Source organism: Cryptomeria japonica, chromosome 2 (assembly GCF_030272615.1).
Source record: "Cryptomeria japonica chromosome 2, Sugi_1.0, whole genome shotgun sequence".
Classification (NCBI taxonomy): Eukaryota; Viridiplantae; Streptophyta; class Pinopsida; order Cupressales; family Cupressaceae; genus Cryptomeria; species Cryptomeria japonica.
The window spans coordinates 108847985-108874646 of NC_081406.1; the positions used below are offsets into that span (position 1 = coordinate 108847985).

At 37.8% G+C, this 26662-nt stretch overlaps 1 protein-coding gene across 2 annotated transcripts in view; it reads right to left on the reverse strand.

Annotated features, from left to right (window-relative positions):
• Positions 1–25845, reverse strand: part of LOC131054253 (CRM-domain containing factor CFM3, chloroplastic/mitochondrial) — a 44225-nt gene extending 18380 nt beyond the window's left edge. Inside the window, exons 1-3 of one of the 2 annotated variants that reach the window (XM_057988727.2) lie at positions 24218–25845; positions 23365–23917; positions 23112–23242 (exon numbers count right to left, since the gene is read on the reverse strand). In XM_057988727.2, the coding sequence (XP_057844710.2) occupies positions 23112–23242; positions 23365–23917; positions 24218–25327 (1794 nt within the window). In that variant the 5' untranslated portion in view covers positions 25328–25845. The remainder of the gene's footprint in view (positions 1–23111; positions 23243–23364; positions 23918–24217) is intronic. The other variant, XM_057988728.2, reaches the window with a different exon arrangement.
• Positions 25846–26662: the final 817 nt, after the last annotated feature.

Below are 26662 nucleotides of genomic sequence, written 5' to 3' on the forward strand. Positions count from 1 at the left end.
GTACTGGACTTGTGTGAATGAAAATTCATGAAATATAGCAAGATCCAGTTCACTTGCAAGAAGTCGAATTTAGAAATAGAATTGGCCAGAATATCAAGTCTGCAAGCTGTGGAGTAAACTCTTCAGGTAGTCAGATGTGTTAGTCGTCCTTTAGAATAAAAGTTTAAGATATAACAAGATTAATCATTAATGCCAAGAGGCATTCTACAATGGCAGCAAGGGGCAGAATGTAATGCCATGATTGTGTTAAAAAAACCTATTGCATTTTACCTTAAATTTGGCAGGCATTTACATATCAAAAAATCACTATTTAACAATAAACATTATATTTCCAAAATAAGAAGCACAAAAAAATAAAGATATGCCCTCTTCAACACTGTCAGTTTCTCCATCATATTTTGATAAATCTTTGAAAACTTTTTTCCACAATTTTGTATAGAGTATGACACATTAACTATGAAGGAAGCTGCATTAAATCAACATAAACTTGATTATAATTGTCATTCTTCTCCTGTTTCAAGTGTAGCAAGAAAGCCCCCCTATTTATAGGGTTTTAGGAGTTAAGTCCTCTGCTTCTCTCAGAGCCATTAAAAAATAGTATCCTCCTGAGGCTAGTTGAATAAAATTAAATTTCGATGGTGCTTCTAGGGGGTATCTCGAAATCTCTGGTGCAGGCTGCATTTTCAAAGATCACTTCGGTAATGTGATCAAGGTAGTCTACTGTTGCCACCAAAAATGAACAGTGGAGTTATTGGATCTCAGATGTGGTCTTGAGGAAGGTTTAAAATTGGGAATCAAGAAGATTTGGATCGAAGGAGATTCGTTCCTCATGGTGAATGCATTGAGAAAACAGCAATCGACTAACTGGAAACTCAACAAGTTGGTCTCAGAATGTGCAAATGCTCTTAAATCTTTTGAGGAATTCTCGATATCACATATATACAAGGAGAGGAATAACAAGGCTAATGCACTCGCCAATGCAACAGCTAATCTGGCTAGTGCCCGTCCTAACGAGCTCAAGTAATAGTATTGTCCCCAGATTTAATCTCTGGTCATATCAACAACTGATGCTTCAGTGGGTCCAATGCAGATTTGAAGTCTCCTATCACTCATTTGTTGAGCTAGCAGCCAGCTCGCTTGTACCTGATTCATGTATTGACCAAGGAGGTTGGTTTACTTACATAAGACACCAGAGTATGTCATGTCCCCACCTTTGAGCCAAAAAGATAACAACAATGAACAATTGTGGGATCAAGACCTTGAACACCTATAGCTTAGAATGGATAGTTAGCATTCAGAAAAATCGTGAAGTCTTATAAATAAGACGATTTTTCCTTAGAAATATAAGGAATAAGAGTCATAATTAATTACAAACACCAATAATTAATAACAGCCAAATCTGCGATTGGTCAACAGCATCGCTAATACTAGTCAACACACATACATATCATGAGCGAAGTGATGGGTTAACTATGAAGACAAGATCATCAGTCGAGCGAATAAGTCGTTGATAAGCATTGGCACTGGTTGATATGCAATCAGTCGAGAGACTAAGTCGTTGATAAGCATTGGCAAGTATCGATAAATATAAGTTGGAGACAATAATTAAGATGACGGCAATCAACATATGACTGAGCAGCAATTACATTGATAATGGTGTTAGATTATACAGCGATCATAACCAATATGGATATGGAGGAACAGCAATTATGATACAATAATGAATAAGTCACAGGAGAAGACGAATAACTAAGATATTTAGCAAACCAAGGAGCGAGATTACCATCATACTAACTAATGCACATTGGTTAGTTAAGAATATTACTATTGGCATCAATTTAGGAGGCTGTTATAGTTGATATTGGGAAAGGTGCATCTAGACAACAATTTAGTATCTTCAGTAACAACAACATACAAGGAGAACTAAACGATTAGAGTGCAGCGATTGATAATTATTACGAATGAATGTGATTATCATTAGACAAAATCAGTTAAGAGTACAAGCTTCATCAATAACTCAAGAGGTGTGATCAAAATTGTTAGGAAGGGTGTGATTGTCAAAGGACATGGGATATATCTTATCCCATGTAATCCCTCATTCAAGGACAGAGATATAAGAGATCAGTCGTCATTCAAAAAGGGGGGAGAGTGTTGTTTTTATTTCTGATATCCATTTCTGAATCTGCTCAAATCGAGTATTTGCCATTTGTTATTTATAGGTTGCAAGGATAAAACTTCAGATTAGAGGCAACACCAGTGATCGTAGGCGTTAAGGGTGTGTATCAGAAACAGCATTGATTATTCAGTTGCGAAGTATACAAATCAGAATCTGAGACAGCAACATATCGTTCTTAGCAATATTATCATATTGCATAATTACATTATCACATCAGATATAGCAAATACATTACTGTCAGTGATACATATTAATTGTATACTTTTGTTTATGTCAGACATAGTACAATTGACTATCACTATTAGTGAAAGGAATATTACATTCATAACATATTTCATACCCCTGTAACAGACATTGCTATTAATCATATTAGTACCTATATCATATTGCATATACACTTTGTTGAATTGAATCTGAAACAACCGTAGATATTCGGCACATCTTCCTGTTGGATCTAAGCATAAGTACAGATTAAAGTAAAGAGGAGAATTCAAGGTAACTGTCCCAACATTTTAAGGTATTTTATTAACGGGACATTACAAGTGGTATCAGAGCAACTTTCCTGCCATCCTGTGGAGTATATATTAATGCAGAGAAGGGGAAACGAGATTAGTGAATAGATAAGCAATGATTTGAGAGCCTTTATGGAGCAAACAGCTCAAACCACCAAAGAGCTGATTAAACAAAATGAGAGAACCAATCAACTTCTCCTTTAAGCTATACAATCAATCAGTAACAATCAGAATAGACCCCACCAAAGTAATGGAAGGGACACCAATTCCAATCATTCAGAAAATAATCATAACAATAATACTTCCAATATGAGGCCAACCAGAGCCCCCTTCCTACCTAATGAAGTTCAAGAGGAAGAAGGAGAAGAAGCAAAAACCCGACCTGTGGATAATGTTGATGCAATCCTAGAAGCATACTCTAAACTTGACCCAGAATTAAAGGGAATGTGTCTTTTAGAGATTATTGTGATACAAAATGAAGACCATCCCTAACATGAAAAGAAAAAGAAAATCTGACAAGGATCTTAAAGAGAGAATAAGGAAAATAACCCTTCCTTGCTTTGACGGATCTGGAAAATTTACAGCACGTTCATGGGTCCAAAAGTTAGATACTTATCTATCACTAAGTCCTGTTGTGACGTATTCACACATCGCCCCATTGCAAATGGGGACCCCTACTTTTTTGTTTTCTGGGGTTTGTTTCTAGGTCTTTTAGGGTTTTGTCTATTAGCCTTTGCATGCTGAGTGTTGCCAGAGGGATCACTAAGAGAGCAGGCTCTGTTTTAGCTAAAGTTGAGTCAGTGGATGCTCCGGGTTAGGGTCATCTTTGAAAGTCTTCCTTAGGACAAGGTTTTGCTCTTGTTGCTAATAGTGTCTTGTTTGAGTTTCAGGAGGTCAATAAAGCTTAGTGAGTGAATATCATCTTTGAAGATCCGAGTTAGATCAAACTGGTGAGTGATGAAGTCTGGAATGTCATCCTGATCTTCAAATGTCCTGAAATTTGGCCAAGTCTGGAATGTCATCTTGATCCTAAAATTTGACAGTCTGGAAAATTGAAGAATCCTCCAAAAACTAGATTTTGCATTATAACTCCTGGAGGTCCGAAACCACTCTCAAAAATCCTGACAATATATATGGAATATAACTTAAAGTATAAGTTCTTATACTTAAATGTTATATTCCATATATGAATCCTGACGGAGAGACCAAAATGTCAAATTTCGCTCCTGACCCTTCTAGAGGGTCCAAAGCGAATTTCAATTTCGCTCCTGACCCTTCCAAAGGGTCCAAGGCGAAATCCTAAATAGGTCTTGTCCCTGGCCATGGTTTTTGGCGAAATTCTCCTTATTAGCCATTTTTGAGGCCAAGTAAGTGTTGTCAAGTTGAGAGAAGGATTCAAATGGAGAATCAAGTAATAACAAAGTGAAAGAAATGGAGTTGAGTGAGGGAAAACAAGCAAAGAGAGAAATTCGCTCCTGACCCTTCCAAAGGGTCCAAAGCGAAATTCTCCAAATCAACCATTTTCTCCTTGAGTGAAGCCAAAACATTGATTCCTATGGCATGGTTGAAGGTGGAGTGAGGTATTCTTGCCTTGTTAGGTGAATTGAAGCGAAGGAAGTCAAGAAATAAGTCTAAAGCTTGAATTTCGCTCCTGACCCTTCCAAAGGGTCCAAAGCGAAATTCTCAATTTCACCTAACTTGCCCATAACCAAGGTCAAGACATGGATCTCTAGGCTTTGGAGAAGAGAAAACTAAGCATATGCTTGCCTTGGGAGGAATTTTGGAGTAAAGAAGTGATAGAATTGTCCTGGAATGTAAATTTCGCTCCTGACCCTTCCAAAGGGTCTAGGGCGAAAATCCCAAATAGGTCCTGTCCTTGGCCAGGGTCCAGAGCGAAATTTTATGGGGCCCTTCCCTAGGAAGGATCTCAAGCGAACTTCATTTTGATAACTCTTGTTGATGTTTTAAGGTAGAAAATGCTATGTTGAATGAATTTATAATGTGTCCTTAATCATCCTTGGTTTATTTTGCAAATGGAAGAAGACCAGGCTAGGGCATGGACGACCACTTCCAATCAATCATCATCAAGGACGTTCCACAGGAAAAAGGGGAAGACTCAAGATGCTTTGAGGCATTGGATGACTAGGATTGTTCAAGGAGTTCAAGTTAGCCTCAAGACCTCATTCTACCACAAGATGACAAAGAAAGGCTTTGCCAGCACTTCAGGGCGAGATATGCTACTGGAGAAGGAAGACTTGACAATAAGGAAGCTTGGTCAAACAAAGGAAGTACATCATTCATCATATCAAAGACAGAGGAGGATCAACCAAGTCACAAGCATTAGGCAAGGTGGCATCCCAGTCATCATTCCTTCGATCGGATTGGTCCACCTCAACGTGTCCAAATTCAATGTACCTGACTCATCGGGGACGGCACAAACTTCAAGGCACCTACCCCTGCTTCCTATTGGTCCTCACTCTTAGAATGTAATTTTCTCATTGGCTAGAGGAAGTTTGTTGTAACAAACCCTAATTAGGGTTTTTATCTTGTAATCCTAGCCATTGGTTCTAAGTCAATCAGAGTCGTTTGTTTGTAAAGGGCTCCCTATATAAAACCCTGGCTCCTCATTTGTAAAAGGTTAATTGTCAGTGAATAGTGAGAAATAGTGAATAGTCAACTGATAGAATAGCAATTAGAGTAGATTAGGAGGACAAGGCAAGAAATTGTTGCCATTGATTGTAAATAAACTCCATTTTCATTGAAGTTATGGTGAAGTGTGTTGTTTCTTTGCAATATGCATGGTCTCTTGTTGAATCTTCATTTTACATGATAGATAATTAAATTGAATGAAAGAAGTTATTGAATGCACTCACATGAAATCCACCTAGTGCAAACCACTAGCCTCTTGCTGACTGTAAGAGTGCCTTGCATGGTCAACTGGCATAGAACGAGCTTAATCCCAAGTCATAACACCTCTGTTGTTCACACATTATCTTAAATGGTGATCAGTATCTGATGGTGTACGATTTGGACATATTTGAAACATCCCTTAGAAGATCGCACTGAGTTGGTGTTGAATTGTTCAACTTGATGGTGAGACCCAGCCCAATAGGACTCCAGTCATTCATCCATCTTCTCGCATTCTAGGTCTTAGAGTAGACTTCCTGAACCTTGTATCTTTTGCCATTTCTTTATCTTCCAATCAATAAATAGGACTTGTGATTCCATCAAATCAGACGCTCAGGTCATCGAATTTAAGTCCCCTTGTGATTCCAGCAAAATCACATCATACCGCGAGAAGCTTATCCACACGTAGAGACCCTACATACAAGAACCTTGGAGTTACTCTGATTGATCCTTCAGCGAGATCTTCAGCAGTCGGGAAACTTTGTTCAAGAGAGGATAAGATACCTTGGTATTTTATTCTGTGTTCGCATGTGCATAATATCACCCAAGGCCATCAACACATAACCACTTATGACGATTTTACACAAAAACTCATCAAAAGGTTTGATCAAAAGCACCCACAATGGTACTTCAAAGAACTAACTCCCAAAATTTAGCTGTCATGGTACCAAAAATCTCTCAAGAAAGACTCATTTACCTCTTTGTGGAAGGATTAAAAGAATCTACCCGCAATATAGTACGTGCCATGGACCCCACAAGCTTAGAGGAAGCAATCCTAAAGGCTATGAAATTTGATAATCACTCATCCAAAGATAAGTCCAAAACTTTAACACACTCCAAAAATCATCATAAAGATGAGGGACATAAAAAGGAATTCCAAGGAAAAACATGCTTTTATTGTAATGAGAAATGGGAACATGGACATGTATGCCAAGATGGAAATAGCCAAAAACGACGAGATGGTCAAAGAAAGAGGAATTTGTGCTTTAAGTGCAATGAACCATGGGAGCGTAGACACATGCAGAAAGGGAAGTCAAGTCCATATGATTGAAGCATCCGTTGATGGAGCTTCATGGAGGAACCGATACCATAGTAGCTCCTATTCGAAAGGAGAGGAAAGGAGGATACTTACTACTCAAGAATTCTGAGCAGACTTATGGTATGATTTTTGATATTTACATATTAAAGATAATATGCATTAATCCTAATCTAACAATATAGTTCTCCAAATGTATGCTCTGTATTTGTACAAGTGTATACTTTGTGTATGCTCGGTGTCTTCATGCATTCATATGTATACTTTGTGTTTTCACATACATGTTAAATACTATTTGTAATCCTCTTATGGGAGAGGGTTTGAAGAGTAAGAGTTGGGTCACAAGGGACTCGTAAGTAACCTAAAAGCGGGTACTTACAATCAAGGAGTCAAGTCACCCCTTACGTCTCCCCCTGATCCTGCAAGAGGGAATGCATAAAGATTAATTGTATAAAACCCATCTTGTGTTGTGGGCTTGAGATTGAGCGGAGAGGTTGCGAGGGGCTCATAAGAGTCAAGTAACCTAGCTATATTCTCCCCCCAACTTCACAACAAGGCAAGTGCCTTCAGGGAGATGAGTGTTGTTTTTACTACTTTCAGATTAATATAAACTCAGAAATCAGAATTTTGTTTGATTAGCTGAAAGATTTAAAGATTTCTAGATTTAGGCATAACATAGAAATGAACAAAGAAATAAGAACAAGACACAGTTACCCTGGGAAAACCTCCTAGGAGGAAAAACCCAGCCAGAAAAGATCCTCAGATCTGATTATGGATTATAGTCATATAAAGATTACAACACTTATCTCAAGCACTTGAAGATGTTTGCTCTTAGGGCTGATAAGATCTTCCACAAGACTGCACCCTTCACAAGCATCAAGTTGTCAAGTCTGCCCCCTTTAACACTTCCAACAGTAATCAGGTCCAAACCCTAGGTCTGCATTATGTTGCATCTGAAGTCTGCACTTTGCTGGACTGCAACCTTAGCACCTCAGTTCGCTCTTCTTATGATTGAATTTTGCACCTTTAATGGCAGATATACTTCGCTGTAATGGCAAATATGATTCGCTGTAATATTGCTTCTTCAAATTTGCATTAGGCAGAGATATATATTTCGCATGGAATGATATTGAATTATGTTTGAATGAGGTGAATGTCTTTACTTATATGTGATGCAAGCTCCATTTATGTCGGCCTATAGTAAATTAATGACCTTTAATTTCTTTAACCGAAATGCATTATAAGAGGGTTGGCCCTATTCATGTTAGCGTGTTAACTTGCATGTGGCGTGGAGTTTTATCATGTAGCGTGGGGTTTTAATGAAGTGTCGTGAGGTATAGGGCCCTGCCCTACACGTTGGAGAAGGGGCTGGCCCCTTGGGCGGATTACAATGTTGCCCAAGGCAATTGGAATCCGCCATTCCCTAATTACAATCAACAATGAGGCCTTGATGGGAAAGCAAGTAGGAGCCGCCAAGTGTAGCAAGGGGGCTATAACAACCTCTCTTGGGCTTGGTGTAGAAATGGCTCCAAGCAAACCCATCCCGTCTCTTCCTCCCAAACTCTAACATGCTTGCATTATGTATGATGTAGTCGCTTAATCCCTACAATGAGACATGTATATATGTATATTTGCATATGTGGTTCATAATGTAATTACAGGGTTCCAAAGTCAAGAACCCTTATGACAAAATTTGAGAATGCTTGTGAGCAAGCATCTTCAAGGAGGGCAGACTGCCATGTCCCCATCTTTGAGCCAAAAAGATAACAACAATGAACAATTGTGGGATCAAGACCTTGAACACCTATAGTTTAGAACAGATAGTTTGCATTCAGGAAAATCATGAAGTCTTATAAATAAGACGATTTTTCCTTAAATATAAGGAATAAGAGTCATAATTAATTACAAGCACCGATAATTAATAACAGCCAAATCTATGATTGGTCAACAGCATCGCTAATACTAATCAATACAAATAGATAGCATGAGTGAAGCGATGGGTTAATGAATCGATTACTATGGAGACAAGATCATCGATGAATGAGGAATTGGTAATAGGTACTCTAAGAGTCAATGGGAATGGTAGCTTCTATGAAGAACAAAAGCCAAGCAATCGATGATCATGAATACTGATCATACTTATGATGGTCAACAATTAATAGGTACTGGTATGATATGCAGATCAGTTGAGCGGCTAAGTTGTTGATAAGCATTGGCAAGTATCGATAAATATAAGTTGGAGACAACGATTAAGATGAACGGCAATCAACGTATGACTGAGTAGCAATTACATTGATAATGGAGTTAGATTATACAGCGATCATAACTGATATGGGCATGGAGGAACAGCAGTTATGATACGATAATGACTAAGTGACGACAGAAGGCAATTAACTATGATATCTAGCAAACCAAGGAGCGGGATTACCATCATACTAGCTGACGCACATTGGTTAGTTAAGAATATTACTATTGGCATCAATTTAGGAGGCTGTTATAGTTGATATCGGGAAAGGCACATCTAGACAACAATTTAGTATCTTCAGTAACAAAGATATTCAAGGAGAACTAAACAATTAGAGTGCAGCGATTGATAATTATTACGAATGAATGTGATTATCATTAGACAAAATCAGTTAAGCGTACAAGCTTCATCAATAACTCAAGAGGTGCGATCAGAATTGTTAGGAAGGGTGCGTTTGTCAAAGGACATGGGATATGTCTTATCCCACATAACCCCCCATTCAAGGACGGAAATATAAGAGATCAGTCGTCATTCAAAAAGGGGGGAGGATATGTCTTATCCCACGTAACCCCCCCATTCAAGGACGGAGATATAAGAGATCAGTCATCATTCAAAAAGGAGGGAGAGTATTCATTTTTATTTCTGATATCCATTTCTGAATCTGCTCAAATCGAGCATTTGCAATTTGGTATTTATAGGTTGCAAGGATAAAACTTCAGATTAGAGGCAACAGCAGTGATCATAGGCCTTAAGGTAGCATATCAGAAACAGCATCGATTATTTAGTTGCAAGTATATAAATCAGAATCTGAGACAGCAACATATCGTTCTTAGCAATATTATCATATTGCATAATTACATTATCACACCAGATATAGCAAATACATTGCTGTCAGTAATACATCTTAATTGTATACTTTTGTTTATGTCAGACATAGTACCATTGACTATCACTATTAGTGAAAGGAATATTACATTCATAACATATTTCATAACCCTGTAACAGACATTGTTATTAATCATATTAGTACCTATATCATATCGCATATACACTTTGTTGAATTGAATCTAAAACAACAGTAGATATTTGGCACATCTTCCCTTGTTGGATCTAAGCATACATACAGATTAAAGTAAAGAGGAGAATTCAAAGTAATTGTCCCAACATTTTAAGGTATTCTATTGACGGGACATTACAGAGTATTGATGGTTCCCTCGTGCCATTATGATCACAGCCTTTCAATCAAAATGGTGAAGAGATAGTAGGCCGTGTGCTGATCTCGCAATACTAAATGACATGTGGGTTTCATGCCTGTTTGCTTGACAGCTCAGGCCATTCTATTGCCATGTGGTATCAAAGTACTGTGGGTATGGTTTGGAGGATGTTAATTATTGCTTGACTCGTGAGGATGATCGTATTACTTATGGGATTTTGAAGGAGAAATCATTGCACCTCCAGTTCAGTGTTATGTTTGGCATGTGCGATGGGCGGACTGAGCCTATATCTTTTGGTGGTAGAGAATGGCAATTCATATAATGTTTGTCTTCCTTTTGGCTGGGAGGGTGAGGATGGATACTCTTGTGTGCTTAATGTTGCCCCACAGCCAAATGGCTTTTCTTGGGTCGATTTCTGATCAATGCCTCAAGGTGATTCTAAAGGAATTCAATGGATGCACTCTGAGAGTTGTTAAATGGGTATTGGGCAATGACTTTCTAATATCTATAAGATGAATGCAGGTATCAAGTCAACACAAACATTTCATCCCAGTTTGCTGCCTCTCTGCATGACTTAGATGAACCTAAGGATTTGATCTAGGCCCTCTGTTTGCTTCTCTTTAAGAAAATTTACCTGGGAGGGTTTGATAAGGTGCTTGGTCTGGCCAAGCACGTTGTTGGGATTCCAGAGCCCCATGATTTTCCTCAGGTTCTAGAGGAGGCTGCGATGGTCAAGTGGGTTCCTTTCCTGGCCAACTTCCATACTGTTACTCTCAGCAAGCATCGAGCCAAGGCCAAGAAGGGGTGTGGATTCTTGATGTGGGTGAACAATATGGTGCCGATATTTGATTTGGAATGGGTTCATGAATTTGACAAGAGTGGGTTTGGCAAAGGTTCTATCCTTGTTTGGCTCTGAGTGGTTTAGTATGTAACATTTAAAGTCTTGGCTTGGATTTTGTCTAATCATTAAGCAGTATAACGATAAATGTAATTGTAAATGTATGTTTCTGGTCAATCTCGTGATGGCTTTCAATGGCAATCTGCCTGAGAGCATTTTGATGTAATGACTTATTCGAATTTTAATATAACAGTGCAGCCTAGCTGAAACTAACCAAGCAAAAAAGTGTAGCAAGAAAGTCTGAAAATAAAACTCAAGAAATTTTTAAAAATTGAACATTATTTTGTATATATTAAATGAAACTCAAGGGTGTAGAGAAAAGTATATGCTCAAAATACCAAAGTTTGATGGTCTGCAACTGCGTCGAGTCCGTAGGGTTTCGGCGTTCGTGTAGGGGTTCTTGGCCTCTGACGTGGAGGAGTGCCACGTAGGTAAGTTTCTCTGCCTCTTTCTCTCGACTCTTCTTCATTTATTGTCTTGTTAATGTCTGGCCGCCATCCGGTCATTTCCGTGGGCTCTTTGTTTTTCTTTATGCCCTCTTGCACGCTCGAACATTTATGTCAAGCGATTCCAGTAGTGGCCCTCGTGCCGAGGGCTCGACTCCTCCTAAGTCATTCAAATCAGCGTTGCTTGATTTGGACTCTAACCCTATCTCTGATTTAGCCAAATTTGACATTAGGGCGCCAGACTCTCCTGCAGGGTGCGATGGGGTCGACGGAAAAGAAGGTACGCCCCCTTTCTCTTCTTGCTCTTCCCTCTTTGTAACTCCAAACTCTTCCATGTTGGATGCTATTGATGCAGAAAAAAATAGATTGAAGGATGTTGCAATTTTTTAGTGGCCACGAACATTTCTAATTGTCCGGCCCACAAATTTATGGATGAATGGTTGAAGAACATTTGGATTAAAAAACTAGGTCTGCATTTTTCTTTCTGCAGAATGATTCAAAAGGTTTTATATGTTATTTTTTTTCAAAGATGCTAGTTCGCAGGCTCAAGTTGTTAGCGAACAATTGTGGCTGGTTGGCAAATGTACTTTCAGAGCTATCAAGTGGTCTTCTGAGGCGGTTAGCAAAGAGATCCTTGCCCTTTCGAGCCCTAGATGGATCATTATCAAGAGTCTTCCCCCGCTGTTGTGGAGATTCATTCCACAACTCCTTCAGTCAGTTGGCAGGATTATTAGGGTTGATCATTCGCCCTGTTTGATCCCAAACCTTGATGCTCGGGCGCTCATTACGATTGACCCAAGTAAAGATATTCCCGACACCATCGAAATCTTGATGAATGATGATCTCATTACCTGCTCCATTGAGATTCTCGGGGGGCTGAACGCATGCTTCCTCTGCAGACGTGAAGGGCATATGCGTAAAAACTGCCCTATTTTGGTTAAACGTAACCCTAACCCGACTACTAAGAAAGGCCCAGAGAGAAACCAGAATATAGCCTCCTTTGCTGAACCGATGGAAGTGCAAGCCCCTGTTTTAGACAAGTTAAATGAGATGAGTAAATCGATAGCTGAGGCTATGGCAAAGCCGGCTGGCCCTCTCCCGTCTTTTGATGAAAATATGGAGTTCGGGAGCTTTAATGCTGACCTGCCTCCTGCGCTGGAAATATCTCTGGCTCAGATGAATGATGACCCCCCCCCCAAATCAGGAAGGATGAGGGTCAAAAATACGCAACAGTTGGTGCTGGATAAATTGAAATCCCTCCCTCATCCCAAGACCATTCATTCTGGGGCCTTTAATCTTACTTCTCCTCCCGGCCCTAAAGGTAAACACTCGTTTGTTAAATCGATGGTCCAAGATCTTGAAGGAAAATCTATTTTTGTGGATAAATTGAATAAGGATAGTGATGCCTATAAGATAACTATTGATAATAAGGATCCTAATTCTGCTGTTGTTAATTCTGTTAATAAGGAAGCTAATGCTCTGGATGTTAATTCTGTTAATTCAGTAGATGTGAACTCTGTTAATACGGATACTATTTCTGTTGATAATTCTGGTAATTCTGTAGATGTTAATTCTCTTAGTAAAGATGCTATCTCTGTTAATTATGTAGATGTTAATTCTGTTAATAAGGATGCTAAACATATGGTTACTGTTAACACCAATAATATTGACCCCCCTTACAAGAGTAGTTTTAATGAGAAAAATTCATCATCTCTGCAAAACTCTCTCCCCATTGTCTGTGACCGAGAGGTGGAGAGTATTGAAATCATCATGGCCAAGCCCATTGTTAGTAGTCAGACGTCGGTATCCCCTGAGAATCTGGTTTCTGATCAATTTGTTCGAGTCATTTCCAACCCCTTAATTCAAGATCCTGATGGGGAGCAGAGATCCCAGTCCACCGATGTAGCCAACAATGAGGAGCTCTCCCCGGGTGTGGAGACTGAAGATGGGGACACCCTTACCACAGACGGTGAAGGTCCTTTCACTGTTGTTAAAAGAAAGAGAAGGAGGCCATTAGGCAAGAAGAAGATATCCCCTCTCCCTAAGACAAAGAACAATAAAAGTGATGTTCCCAAATGCTTTAGTGGCTTCAAAGTTGCCAAGATATTCCTAATTAATTTTGTTTGTGATGGATTTTAAACTCATCACCTGGAACATTAGGGGTCTTGAGTCCCCTGATCGAAAGCTCATTATCAGGAGATTTCTCAACCTGGATATCTTGCTTCTACAAGAAGTTAAAGCCTCCAAATTTCTACTAGAGGTAAATCTCAAATTCATTTGGAGGGATGCTATTCATTTCACCACCAATCATGACAAAGGTAGAGGTGGGGCAGTCATTTTGATTAATAGGAAATGATCTTCACTAATTGTAGATAATGGATCCTCTCCTTGCAATAGAGCTACATGGGTAATATTGGAGAAAGATGGACACAAAACTGGCATCTGCTCTATTTACGCCCCAAATGATTACAGAGACAGGATAGAGCTATGGAAATGGTTGACTAGTCTCCCTAATAGTCCATGGATTTTTGGAGGAGACTTTAATATGATTGAAGAAGCTGAAGATAAGGTTAGTGGGCTTAACATGGACTGGAAGTGTGGTGAGAAGTTATACTGGGATAGGATGAAGAAAAAGCTTCACCTCTTTGACCCCCTCCAGGGCAGAAAAAAGGAGCTCAACAACATTTGGTAAACGTGGTGCAATGCCCAGCAAGGATCCAAGAGGATATATTTGAGACTGGATGGATTCTATGCAAACTCTGATGCTTGCTCTTTCAATCCGGATCCCTCTAGATGTGTGATCAAGGTTATTCCATATACCCTCTCAGACCACCATCCCATCATGGCTCACATTTTGGTTAACTCTAGCGCCTCCCCTCTTCCCAGAAGGACTAACAACTTCATGCTCAATGTTAGGCTTCTTGATTCGATATCAGGATGCTTTGTTCATAGTCAGACAAATCAGTAAATGGAACTTTAGAGATCACTCTGCTATTAACAATTGGAACAGGAATGTAGAGAGTTGGAGGGCTCTCTATCAGACTTTAGGCACCAAGTTTGCTAAGGATGGTAGGAAAGAAGAGAAAGAGCTCACTGACAAACTCCTCATTCAGGAAGCTCTAATTCAGCAATACCTCAACAATCCTAATTGTGCCCTGGCAGTTACTCATACTCGAGATAAACTCAGAAACATCCAACACAAGAAAGCTCGAGGTGCCAAAGTCCGTGCTAGACTCAAGTAGATGCAACATGGCGATAAGGGCTCCAAGTTCTTTAACATGCTCAGATAGAAGGAGTTTAAGGAGAGGATTGATAGGATTTGGGAGGATGGTGTGGAGCTGACCGATTCAAAGGATATTTAGAAGGCCTTTCTCCAATACTATGAGAATCTCTTTACCTCGGAATGGGTCCCTTCTCGATCTACCGGGCTCTTAGACAGTGCAGAGGTCTCATTCCTAAAAAAGTCTCAGACTTACATACTACTTCTCTTAGTAAGCCCCTCGACATCGAGGAGATCAAGAGGACCATTAAGAGTCTAAGTAACGACAAAGGCCCTGGTCCATATGGGCTCCCTGCTGAAAGGTCAATTGTGATTGGATCTCCGAGGATTTACTTCAAATTTATCAAGAAGCCCTTAACACTGGAACTCTTGGTCCAGAGATCAATAAAGGGGTTATTAAACTTATTCCCAAAGATGGGGATAAATCACTTGTCAAAAATTGGAGACGTATCACTCTTCTCAATGTTTTGTACAAGATCCTAGCCAAGACTCTTGCACTCAGATTAGAAATTGTCCTTCCCAAGGTGGTGAGTAACACTCAAACCGATTTTATCAAGGGCAAGTACATCCTTGAGAATCTGATCACAAGCTAGGAAGCTATGAATTGGGCGAAGACCACCAATCTAAAAGTGGCTATGTTTCTCATTGACTTTGAAAAGGCTTATTATCGAATGGAATGGAGATTTTTACTTATGATGCTTGATGCCTTAGGTTTTCCTAAAGATTTTTGCAAGTTGGTGGAGGTACTACTTAAAGATGCTTTAGCTCAAATTGATATTAATGGCTCTCGGTCGCAGAGTATTTCTCTCAACAGATCTATCAGGCAAGGATGCCCCTTGGCCCCCGCACTCTTTGTGTTAGCTGTTGATGCTATGTTTTATTTACTCAGGGATGCTTCACTTTCCCCCAAAGTACAGGGCATTACCCTTCCCAACAATCAATGTACAATTTGCAGATGACGCAGCTTTCTTTCTGCAATTAGAATATAACTTCCGCTCCCCTCTTCACAAACTAAATATCTTTTGTGAAGCCTCGGGAGCCAAAGTTTTGGCTCCCAAATCCATGTTGTTGGGATGGGATGACACCCCTCCCGGGTGGCTCTCCAAATTTGAATTCCAATGGGGTGGTCCCTCAAAGCAAGTTAGATACTTGGGCATCCCCTTTTTGGTTAACCCAACTTGAAGGATATGTGGTTGTGGGTTAAAGCGAAAGTGGAACATAAGCTTAACAAATGGAACAAGATGTATCTCTCTCTTGCGGGCAGAGTGCAAGTCTGTCAGAAGATCCTCTCATCCTATACTTTGTACTACTTGTCCATTTGGATGTTTTGTAATTATCAGATTAATGATAATCAAAAGAGTATTAGAAGATTCTTATGGTCTAATGGTAAAGGCAACAGGAAGTAGCACTCTGTCAAATGGAGTTGGTGTTGTCTGGACAAGTGCATGGGCGGGCTAGGACTTAAGGACCTTCGCCTTTAGGGTATCTCACTCGCAACTAAATGGATATTCCATGCTCTAGAAGGAGATGAGCCTTGGAAAATCCTTGTGAGAAACAATATTAGTTTTGCTACTCCTCAACAAGACAAAGGATGGAAACGACTCCCCTTTGTTGACTTAATTGCTGGCAGATTCCCTGTATCCCCAACAGGATCCCCTGTTTTCAAAACTATCTGAAAAGCCTAGGAATATACTAGGCATTTGATTGCTAACAATGGGCTGGTTGACAATAACAATACAATTGCTGGAGAAAAATCTATTTGGTAGAACTTATTGCATAATGACAAACCCCTGGCTCTCATCCAAGGATGCTCAGCTAAGGGTTGGGCACACAAAGGTATTAATACATTTAATGATATTTTATGTGATGGTGCTCTTATCCCTTGGGACATTCTGCAACTCAGATATCATATCCCCCAGTCCAATGGGAGGACTTATTCCATGATTAAAGCTGCATGTGACAGGTTGGACCTATCCATTCCATGTGTAGTGAGGGAGGCCAGGTCCTCCTCCTACACATGGATGAATGGGCCCCCTCTGCCCAGGGATAGCACTAAATTGATTTATAAGTCTTTACTTTTTGATGATGGTATTTTTGTGCATCTTAACACTCTTTGGAGCTTGCAGTACACTAAGGAGGATTGGTAGAAGGTTTCATGTACATAAAGATCTCAGAAGAAAAATTTGACAGACTCCTAGACAAAGGCTCTGTTAGAATATACATCTCGGAACTGTCATACGGATCTGCATGGTCAAGGCATATCAAGGAAAGTACTTCATTCTCCTCGACACTGGACACCGCGGTTAGGGAGGCCTATGACTTCAAAAGACAACAAACCTTTGCTGCTATCCCGGTGATCTTCCAGGAGGGCAGGACAGCGATATGGATGGAGGGCCCTTTGGGGTGGACTTCTTGGATAAACCCCTGATGATTACTTTTTTAATAGATCCTGATGTGTCAGCTTGTAATGCACAGACTTGCTTTTTGTATAGTCTCTCTTTGTATAGGACTGCAGACTTAATATGTATAGTCTCTCTTTGTATAGGGATGCTTTTGTACTCGTAGTCTAGGGCAAAGCTCGTACTCTCATCTATTTTGTCTTGTCTAGTGGATCTATTTTCTATATTACTCTTATAGCCAGGGTGCCCTGGCTCGAGGATATTCTTTTTGTATGACACTTATGTACTGCTTTACTCCTTATATTTAATACAAAAAAAACTCAAGGGTGTGTAATTGTTTTGGGCAGTAGAAATAATTTACATCTAGCAATTATTTTGATATCAAGCAGTTCAAATTTTATATGAAGTTTCAATTTATGTGTAATAATCAATAAAAAAAAATTAAGAAAATATTTTGATTTGTTGATTTGAGATAAATTTTTAACTAGTATAGATATCTTAAATACATCTATCTAGAAAATGTTGAGAGATATCAATTTGGAGCTATTTCATTTACTTAAAACGTAAAAGCTATCTTAATTTACTTTGGAACTATTTTATTTACTACATAAATTTATTAGTAAACGTTAAGAAAAATCAAATTTTAATCCCTTTCAAAATATTTATTTTATAATTTTTTTATTTTTAATGAATTTTTAAATAATAAAAAACTATATATAAATATGAAAATTAAATGTAAATAAATGATTTTTCAAAATTATAATTACGGTGGTTTTTCCAAATGTAAAATTAAAAGCCACATACAGAAGTAAAACAACAATAAAAAAATAAAGTAATGTAGATACAATAAAATTTATGTGTCCGTGTATGTAATAAATAAAATAATTCTAAAGTAAAATAAAATTACTACAAATTGCTATCGCTCGGCATTTTTTCAGATAAATACTAAGTTACCGAATTAGAATCGGGTAAGTGGGTACGGTTTGCAGGGACGGCAAAAAAAATTTAGGGAGTTGGGTACGTTTTGGGTACGTTAGTATAAAAAACATAAATATGTATACTAAAATTTAAATATATTAATTATAAATTAAAAAAATATTTATATATATTAAAAATTACATATATTAATTATATATTAATATTAAATATCTACCTTATAAATTTAATATTATTTTACTTATAATTCTATTATATAACTATTAAGATATAGTTTTACGAACAATATACTAATATAACGTATAATAATTTTAAAATAAACTATTTTATATATTTCATCATTAAAAATTAAATATAATAATTATAAATTAATACTAAATATATATCTTATAGCCCGGGCGAGTCCCAAGTATCATCAAGAACAGTTTGAGTTATTATCAGAATACTAAATATATATCTTATAAAATTTGTATTATTTTAAATTTGTAATCTAATTATATAACTAGTAACATATAGTTTACGGGACAATATATTAATATAATGTATAATTACTTTTTAAAAATCTATCTTATAACGATGAAGGTTCGCGACAGCATTCATGGATTCCGTCATGGTCATTATCGTCCAGGCAAACTATATTCGTCTAAAACATTTTCGTTCGAGCAGAGTAAATAGTTTGGACACAGCTATTTGCGAGCGTTGAGCTGAGCCAGCATATGGAAATCGTCGCAATGCCCTCGGAGTCAAGTTTGAGATCCATGTTTATTCATTTTGGGAGTACAAAATTTCTTGTTTAGGGTTTTCAGAGGTCGGAAAGTGGGCAAAACAAAGTGAATGAACCTGGCTGTTTTTCCAACGATTCCAAGCTGCCTCCAATTCCAACACGTTTCGTACCCGAAATCGGCCTTATTTTCCCACGATTCGGTAACTTAGGATAAATGTAATTAATAGGTAATGTGAAATTAGGATCACAAATGGTCCTCTAAAATTAGGCAATTTTTACATGACTTGAGCCTTCAGTTCCAGTACCAAGTTGTTTCAGGGCTTTTATGGGATTGAGACAACAAAGTCTTCTTTCCCTCCCTTTACACTCAATGATTTAAGTATCAAAACGGCTTTATAACAAGTCAAAACTAACTAATGGAATGAAAGGCTTCAAATATAAAGGAAACAAAATAGTTACAATGCAGAATTTGAAAACAACATTATCTTCTTAGGCACCACCTACTTGCACACTTCACAACATATCCTGGACAAGTTTTTGTTGGCCATAAAATGCAAGAATGATATAGACTTACATAAGAGATTACGCTATCAATATTTCATACAGATATTTCATAATTGCTCAAGATTCTCCTCTAAGGTGGCGTCGGCTTATTTGGGGTCTTGATCAACTTCAGTCATCCTAGATCTCAAGAATGGGCATTAGTAATACACAGATTCAAGAAGAAAGGTTTTCTTTGAGCATTGTGTTGTCTCAACCTTCAAGCAAGATACATTCTAATAGTGTTAATTCTTTAAATCTCTCCAGTTGTCAATTGTTCACTTTTAGTTGGCATCAAAAGCGTTATTAAATCTTTACGATTTTGATAAATTTGCAAAGGATTTTTTTGTGGACAACCAGCACATGTAACCCAACAAATTCTCTACCACTGAATTGATATAGACTTAGCTATTTGTAATGTCACCTGTTGAGGGAGTACATGATTTTTGCCCAAAAATAACAAATCCAATAATACAATTTATTTACACGAGTATTCTTTCACTAAATTACACAATAGCAATTGAATTTAGGAAAATAATCAATTAACATCATACAAAATAATAATGAAGACTTCTATTGTAAACATGCACACTAATAGCTTATTCCTAATAACCAACCATATTAGAAACTTGAGGGGAAAGAACAATAGAGCACCGGGAGATCGTCCTCCACAACTAAGCCCAAGAGCACCGAACAACCAACCAAGTCAATCTGACCCTTGGCCCACAAGCAATCCAACTCAATGGATGGTCTACTTAATTGAGGGAACTCATACTCCTGCATCTCCCTAATATGTTTCCTTGCCAATTCCTAATATGATTGTTTTATGAAAATCATATGAATAATTACTAGTCCTAAGCATCTTGATCGATTGGCAATTTAATACAATAAATAAATCAATGCTTTCTAACTGATTTAATAACAAATAATGGATTCAACCATGTTGCATACCAATCATTTTACCAAATATTATAGTTGGCTGCCTTTTTTTCTGAATTCAAATCAAACTCAGAATTCTTATTCAATGATCTTTCACAGATACTTTTTCCAATGAGGCCTCCTTCCTTTTTATACCCTCCATAATGGAGAGGGTCGTATCCTTTTGACTTGAAAGGATACACCTGTTCACACATGCCGCCCTTCCCTTCCAGTCGCAGCTGTTCAAGATGTTCGCTTGCTTCCTAACTAATAACCATCGCCTAACATGAATGATTATTAATATCATTCACTCCAAGTAAATCATCAATTAGAAGGGTTTATACTCCTTAGGTTCGAAATGATGTAGCCTTTGCAATGAAGCGCTGCCCTCCATGAATAACAATCACCAAATGACCCCCGCTTTGCTGAATGTTAAGGATAATTGATATTCATAAGGATTGCTGACCATCTTTGCAGAGTATTAAATTAACATTAATAAGGGATGGCCAATCTGCATGTAATAGTCACCTCTTTCCTTGGTGTGCCGCTCCTTGGTATGTTGGCGATTCTAATAGTAATAAATTACTATTTTTGTGGCGGGGCATGACACTATTGGAAGATGGTAAATCCTAAACAGATCCTACAAAGTGCAAAAAAGACAGAAGAGACTTGTCGTAAGAGATTGAACTCTGTATCCACTAACACCAATGATACAATTCATGAAAGTTCAGGATATTTACAGCGGTAAAAAATCTCTAACTCTTCTGATACCATTCATAACTGAAAAGTGAAACAATGTGATTCCAAATTGCAGAGCCAAAGTGTCTCCTATATGTCATATTTACAAATTTCACTAGACATTAGATTCTACAGAACTAACAGAAAACAATAAATGTGAGCACTACAAATCTGAAGTGCTCCTCATTTCCTCCCTATTTGAAAGAGACTGTCTCCAATTTCTGTCGTGAATGAGTAATGTGCTGCTCAAGTGTCAATTGGGAGATCCAAATAGCTTGTGAAGGCAAGCTTCTATTTTTTCTGAATGGTATATTGTAGGTTACCTGTTTCTATTAGCGTCTTTGTATTGAATAGCACATCTGCTGGGACAAAGGGATTGGTAAACATAATTGTATACAGTGGATGTACATATAAGTCATTTTCTAAATGTGGCAGCTCCCCATAGCTTGAAATTGATGGTGCTGACCACAGCAAGCGGCCATAGATAAGCTAGTAAAGGTGGGAGGTATTAAATCTAAAAACCTGTAGGAAGATATAGAAATCGTAATAAATAGGCTTCAATTAGGATTCTACTAGTTTTTTAGCATATGCTAGACTACGTGTCGTCAGACTCTGCATCCCAATTTAATTCATATCAGACTCAATGTTTGTCCAACAGGAATTAAGTTTTTGCCCAAGTCTGAAGAAGAATATCATTTGTCTTCAGCACATGCATGTGCTAACTGCTAAACAAAAGCATTGGCATGTACTACTAATTTTCCTCGGGCAATATATTCATGACATGTAGAAACATGGAGTTTCCTGTTAGGATTTTGTTCAATGATACGGAGGTATTTATCTCAGTGTCTACTAAAATGACTATATATGCATTAAGCCTGCACAAGGGTCCGATTATGGCTTAGCTTTAATCTTACCATCAGTCTGAGGGTCAAAGTAGTAAGGAAATGCAATTGCTACAAAGCCAAAAAGGTTTAGGAATATGGAGTGGCCATCTGAAATGATGGTAAGTACAACTTATAGTATCTTCCAAGGTGCTAAAAGAAGATCTTTTGTCATAAATATTAAATACATCATAGTTTTTCTACAAAGAATGAAGACAGCAATTTAGGAAAAATGGCACACTATTTCAAAGATGCTATTATGTTACCATTGGGTCATCAGCAAACTGCTAATAAAATTCAGGAAAAAAGATTTATGTGATCAAAGAAGAAATGGCAACTAACTAAAACAGGCCAAGATTCCAATCAGAAGGCTTGGACTGGCTGCAAAAGCAAACTAGCAGATATAGTCATCAACATTTGTCTATGCGTTCAGTCAATAGAAATATGTCTTAAGGAGATTATATGTCTTGTCAACCCCAAAGTGTCTGCACGGAGGAGGATGCAACCATCTGCACAGACCCACAAGCAATGCCAAGTGCAACACATAACAGATTCAACTCTCACAATATCTCATCTGAAGGTAGACCAGAAAGGGCACATAATTGAAATTATAAGTTGTTGCAAAGCTACAGTGAAAAATCCAATTTATGGATCTGAAAGACGAATTTATTTCCAAACCTCATATTTACTGCACCTAATGTCTAAAAGCTGAATTTATTTCCAAACCTCATATTTAATGCACCTAATGTCTAATATGCTTGTAACTTTGTAACTGCATGTGCAAGAGTGCAATGAAAGATTGCTCTGATTTGGCTTATGAAGGAAGTTCTGAGTGATCATTTCAAATGTGTGCAATGTTCATTACTATATGCTATAAGAAGCATATTCCTTCCAAAACAGGCCAAATGCCCTTCCCTGATATGAAAAATATTCATCAATTTCATTGCCCCTCAGAAACAAGAGATAAAAATATGATAGGTTGATCTAGTTTATTTAAGAGAGATGGATCAAAAGATGTAGATTTTGTTAGCAACACAAACAAAGCTCATGAGAGGGAGAGCGAGAAATATGGTATATCTTAATGATAATCGTTAACAAAGCATGTATGTGTCTATCTACAGGTTTCAGTGTTCATAGATATAGCAGTAAGAGAAATAAACTATGATTTACAATCATTTCTAACAGAATTGCCATTATTTTTCTACCTATCAAAGTTCAACCAAGGTCAGATACTGATGTCAGGTGAAAACATGGTATTCACCTTAATCTCCTCAGACATTAGTTTATTATTGGTATTTTGAACCCCCCGCTTGACAGCAATCTTTGCGATTTCACTTCTTTCCCAAAGCTTTACAATAGCAGCGGCCAGTCCTTGAAGACGCCTATTTCTCCCTTTTATGAACAATGAATCGTGATTAAATAACAAAAATCACAGAGAAATAAATAACAAGGTAGTCAATATTAAAATGTAGTTGACATTTGTCTAAAATGTTCGAGAACACAGAATGGCTTACCAAGGGCAAAATGAATCGGTAGTGGCCGTGCAAGCATACGCAAATTGGTCATTTCTGAGTTACTCAATTTTGACCTTTTCGTACCATAAGGAAGAAGCCTGAAAGGTGTCTTGTAATTGGGAACCACTTCAGGAAGCAAGTCAGCATCTACTGGCAAGGGATCATTCCCCCACCAATCAATGAAACGAGGGCCCAATCCATCTAATATGGAATTTATTTCCTTTTCAGGATCCAATTTTCCTATAGATGGAATGAGCTGTGCCTCATTAGTAATAATTTCATGGCCAAGTTGAGCACTGGCTGCACTACAGGCATCAAGCAATCTGCTTGATGCATCTCCATTCAATACATCAGATGTCTTCCTTCTTGTCACTGGGTAAGCTGACTTTGTATCAGGTACAAATGGCTTGTTATCTGCAACCAGGATACCAACACCTGAGCTGATTTTAGCCTGAGCCCTTGCAGCTCTTACAGAAGGAGGCTCGTAGTTACTTCCTCTATAAAGAACAAGAGCACTCCCTGCCCTCCAAATAACAAATCCTCCAGTTTTATCCTGAAAACAAATGATGCTGAAGACTAATGAATACCGATTATTTTTCATCGAAAACTGATGGATATCTTTAGCCTAGAGACAAATAATGAAATAAAAAAATTGAATTCTCATAAAACTATAAAGATACGTGCATTGTAAGTTACCAGTATACTGGTAGTGATATGGATAAGACAGATTTTCAGAACCCAATCATCTAGTAAAAGTTCTTTTTTGTAGCAGAGAAACTATGATCTACAGAAGCATAAGGATAATTTAAAATATATTTCTTTTCCTTTAAAATTTTAAGTAAGACTTGCTGACCTCTGAGAGTTGATGAGCTCTCTTCATATTTTCAGATAATGGTTCGTCAAATTTGAGCCTCACTAGCTCAGAGGTTCTCCACTGATCATGTATCTTGTCAAGAACATTCTGAGTGAGTCCAGCCTTTGGTACATTAATTCTTTCTTTCAGTCTAATTCCAAGCGTTCTCAGCCTCTTTAGCTCTGCGTCAGGAACCGTAAGTTCAGCCAATGTTGGGGTTTTCACTCTGTTCTCCCTCTCAGGCTTTGCCGATTTTGCAATCGCATTGATTCTCTCCCAAGGCAAAGGAATATTCATGGACCCCTTTCCATTTTCTTGAATCTCCTGATCCGTATCACCCCAGCTTTTCTCAAGTAAAGTTCCAATGTTGTTACTTGGCATAATTTTCTTTTCCGCAAAATATGTTTCTTCAGGTGAATTTGAACTACTATCATCTCTGTCCCTTTTTCTGGCTTCTTCAATATTACTAAGATTTCTAAGCCTGTTAACTATCCTGTGCATTGCAGTTTTCCGTTTACCTCCGTCGAAATGCTGAACTTGACCCAAGTCATCATTTTCAGAATCCAAGTCCACTTTACTTTTTTCGGCCTTCTTCTTGGTGTCCTTGATTGGAACATTGCTCCATCCTTGCATCCAGGGAGCAGTAGGCATAATGGGGCCGTTGCCAAATGGCGGTCTCCCTCTCGAAGAATTGAACTCCGTATTTTGCTTGTCTCTAAGCGTGCCTGTTTTCTTGTTATCCCTGGAAGGATTCTTCAAAGAATAAGGACCATTGTGCTTCTTTGGAGATAAGCCCTCCTTTTGCCATGGAAGCTTTTCTGATTCTTCTTCTTCACTTCTCCACGGGTACTTTTGTTTCTGCCTACTATCCCTATCTGACAAAAGCCTGTCAAATTTATCACTAAGATGTCTGGGATTGTTTGAGTACGTCTTCTGTTTGTTGACATTATAAGAGGAGTCTGTACATATCTGTTTATTGATTTTAGGTTTTGCTGTTAACAAGCAAGGGCTTATTGACATTTGCAGACACGCACCATTGCAATGTGTTGAGGATGCCAGAGAATGAAGAGCACTCAATGGCCATCGTGGACAAGCAGGAGTAAATGACATTGCAGAAGTATTATGAACTGTCTTGAAACTTAAAACTTAAAAAATCATCAAATTCACATTAACTGGGAAGAAAAAGAAAGTCGGTACCAGAAAAAATGAAATTTCTCAAATGGATTATCAGCATACTTCTGGATTGGATGAAAATTGTGGTGGAAAAATAGCACTGTCCGACAAAGGGTTCAGCAATTGAACTGAAACCCCAGTTATCAAAGCATTCGCTTGTAAACCTTTGAAATAATGTCACTAGTTCAAAAAACAACTGAAACCAATTCTAGATTTAACCCAGGAAACCCAATGGATAAGTGTGACCGGTTCTAATCCAAACTTCGCCCGCTCCACGTCTTTGTTTGTGCTCTTGCAATTCCTCTGCAGTGATTTTTATACCCTACTTATGTTTCCTCTTATCATTTGCCATGGATAATTTACAGAGATCTGCGTGGCATACATTAAAAATCACAGCCACACATTCGATTGGATCCATCGGGTTAAAGAGTTGGGAAGATCGTTATTATTATTTAGTATATCCCAATCTTTCCGTGGATTATATGTGAATTTTCTCGTGTATATTCATGTTACTATGGGAGATTCAAATAGATAGATTAATTGATCATAAAAAATTGTAAAGCCAGGTTTTTTATTATTATTATTATGCCTATAAATTCATAATATTTATTTTTTACACTGATCACATACTCATTTATCTTATTGTATTCATTGCATTTGCGTTTGCGCTTGATTTTTAAACCTGTAAATTAAATTTCAAAAGGAAAACATCCAATTTTGTTCTAACTCGTGAAAGGTATAACTAAAAGCAAAGACTTAGAATTACGGACAAGGAACAAACATGGTATACATATATGAAAATACACATCAAAATATTATAACATCATGTATTCTCAAAAAATATTAAATTATACAATGATGTACATTCACACTTAATATAATTCATAAATGTATACCCTATTTTGTGTATACTATTTTTCCCCATTTTCGAATCTAAGTTCTCTTTTATTTATTCCCTTAGACTGCTTCCTAAAAACCTATGAACTACCTATGAAACTAACTCAACTAATAGTTAACGAAAGACAATTGTCAATAGATAACAAAAAAAAAACTACAAAACAAAAGTCTAAAAATAGCATGGTAGTAGTCCTAAAAGGACTGAATCGCCTCCCACCTAACTAAATGTGGAGGTGATTGTAAATGCTCCACATCATCCTCCCCTTGGATAAAATTAAGATCTCTTGGTTATTATGGTTCTAGTTCATAGGATGGGATTGTTTGACTATATTGTAGCAAATAAACTTTTGTGACCCAAGAGTTCTAAGAATTTGG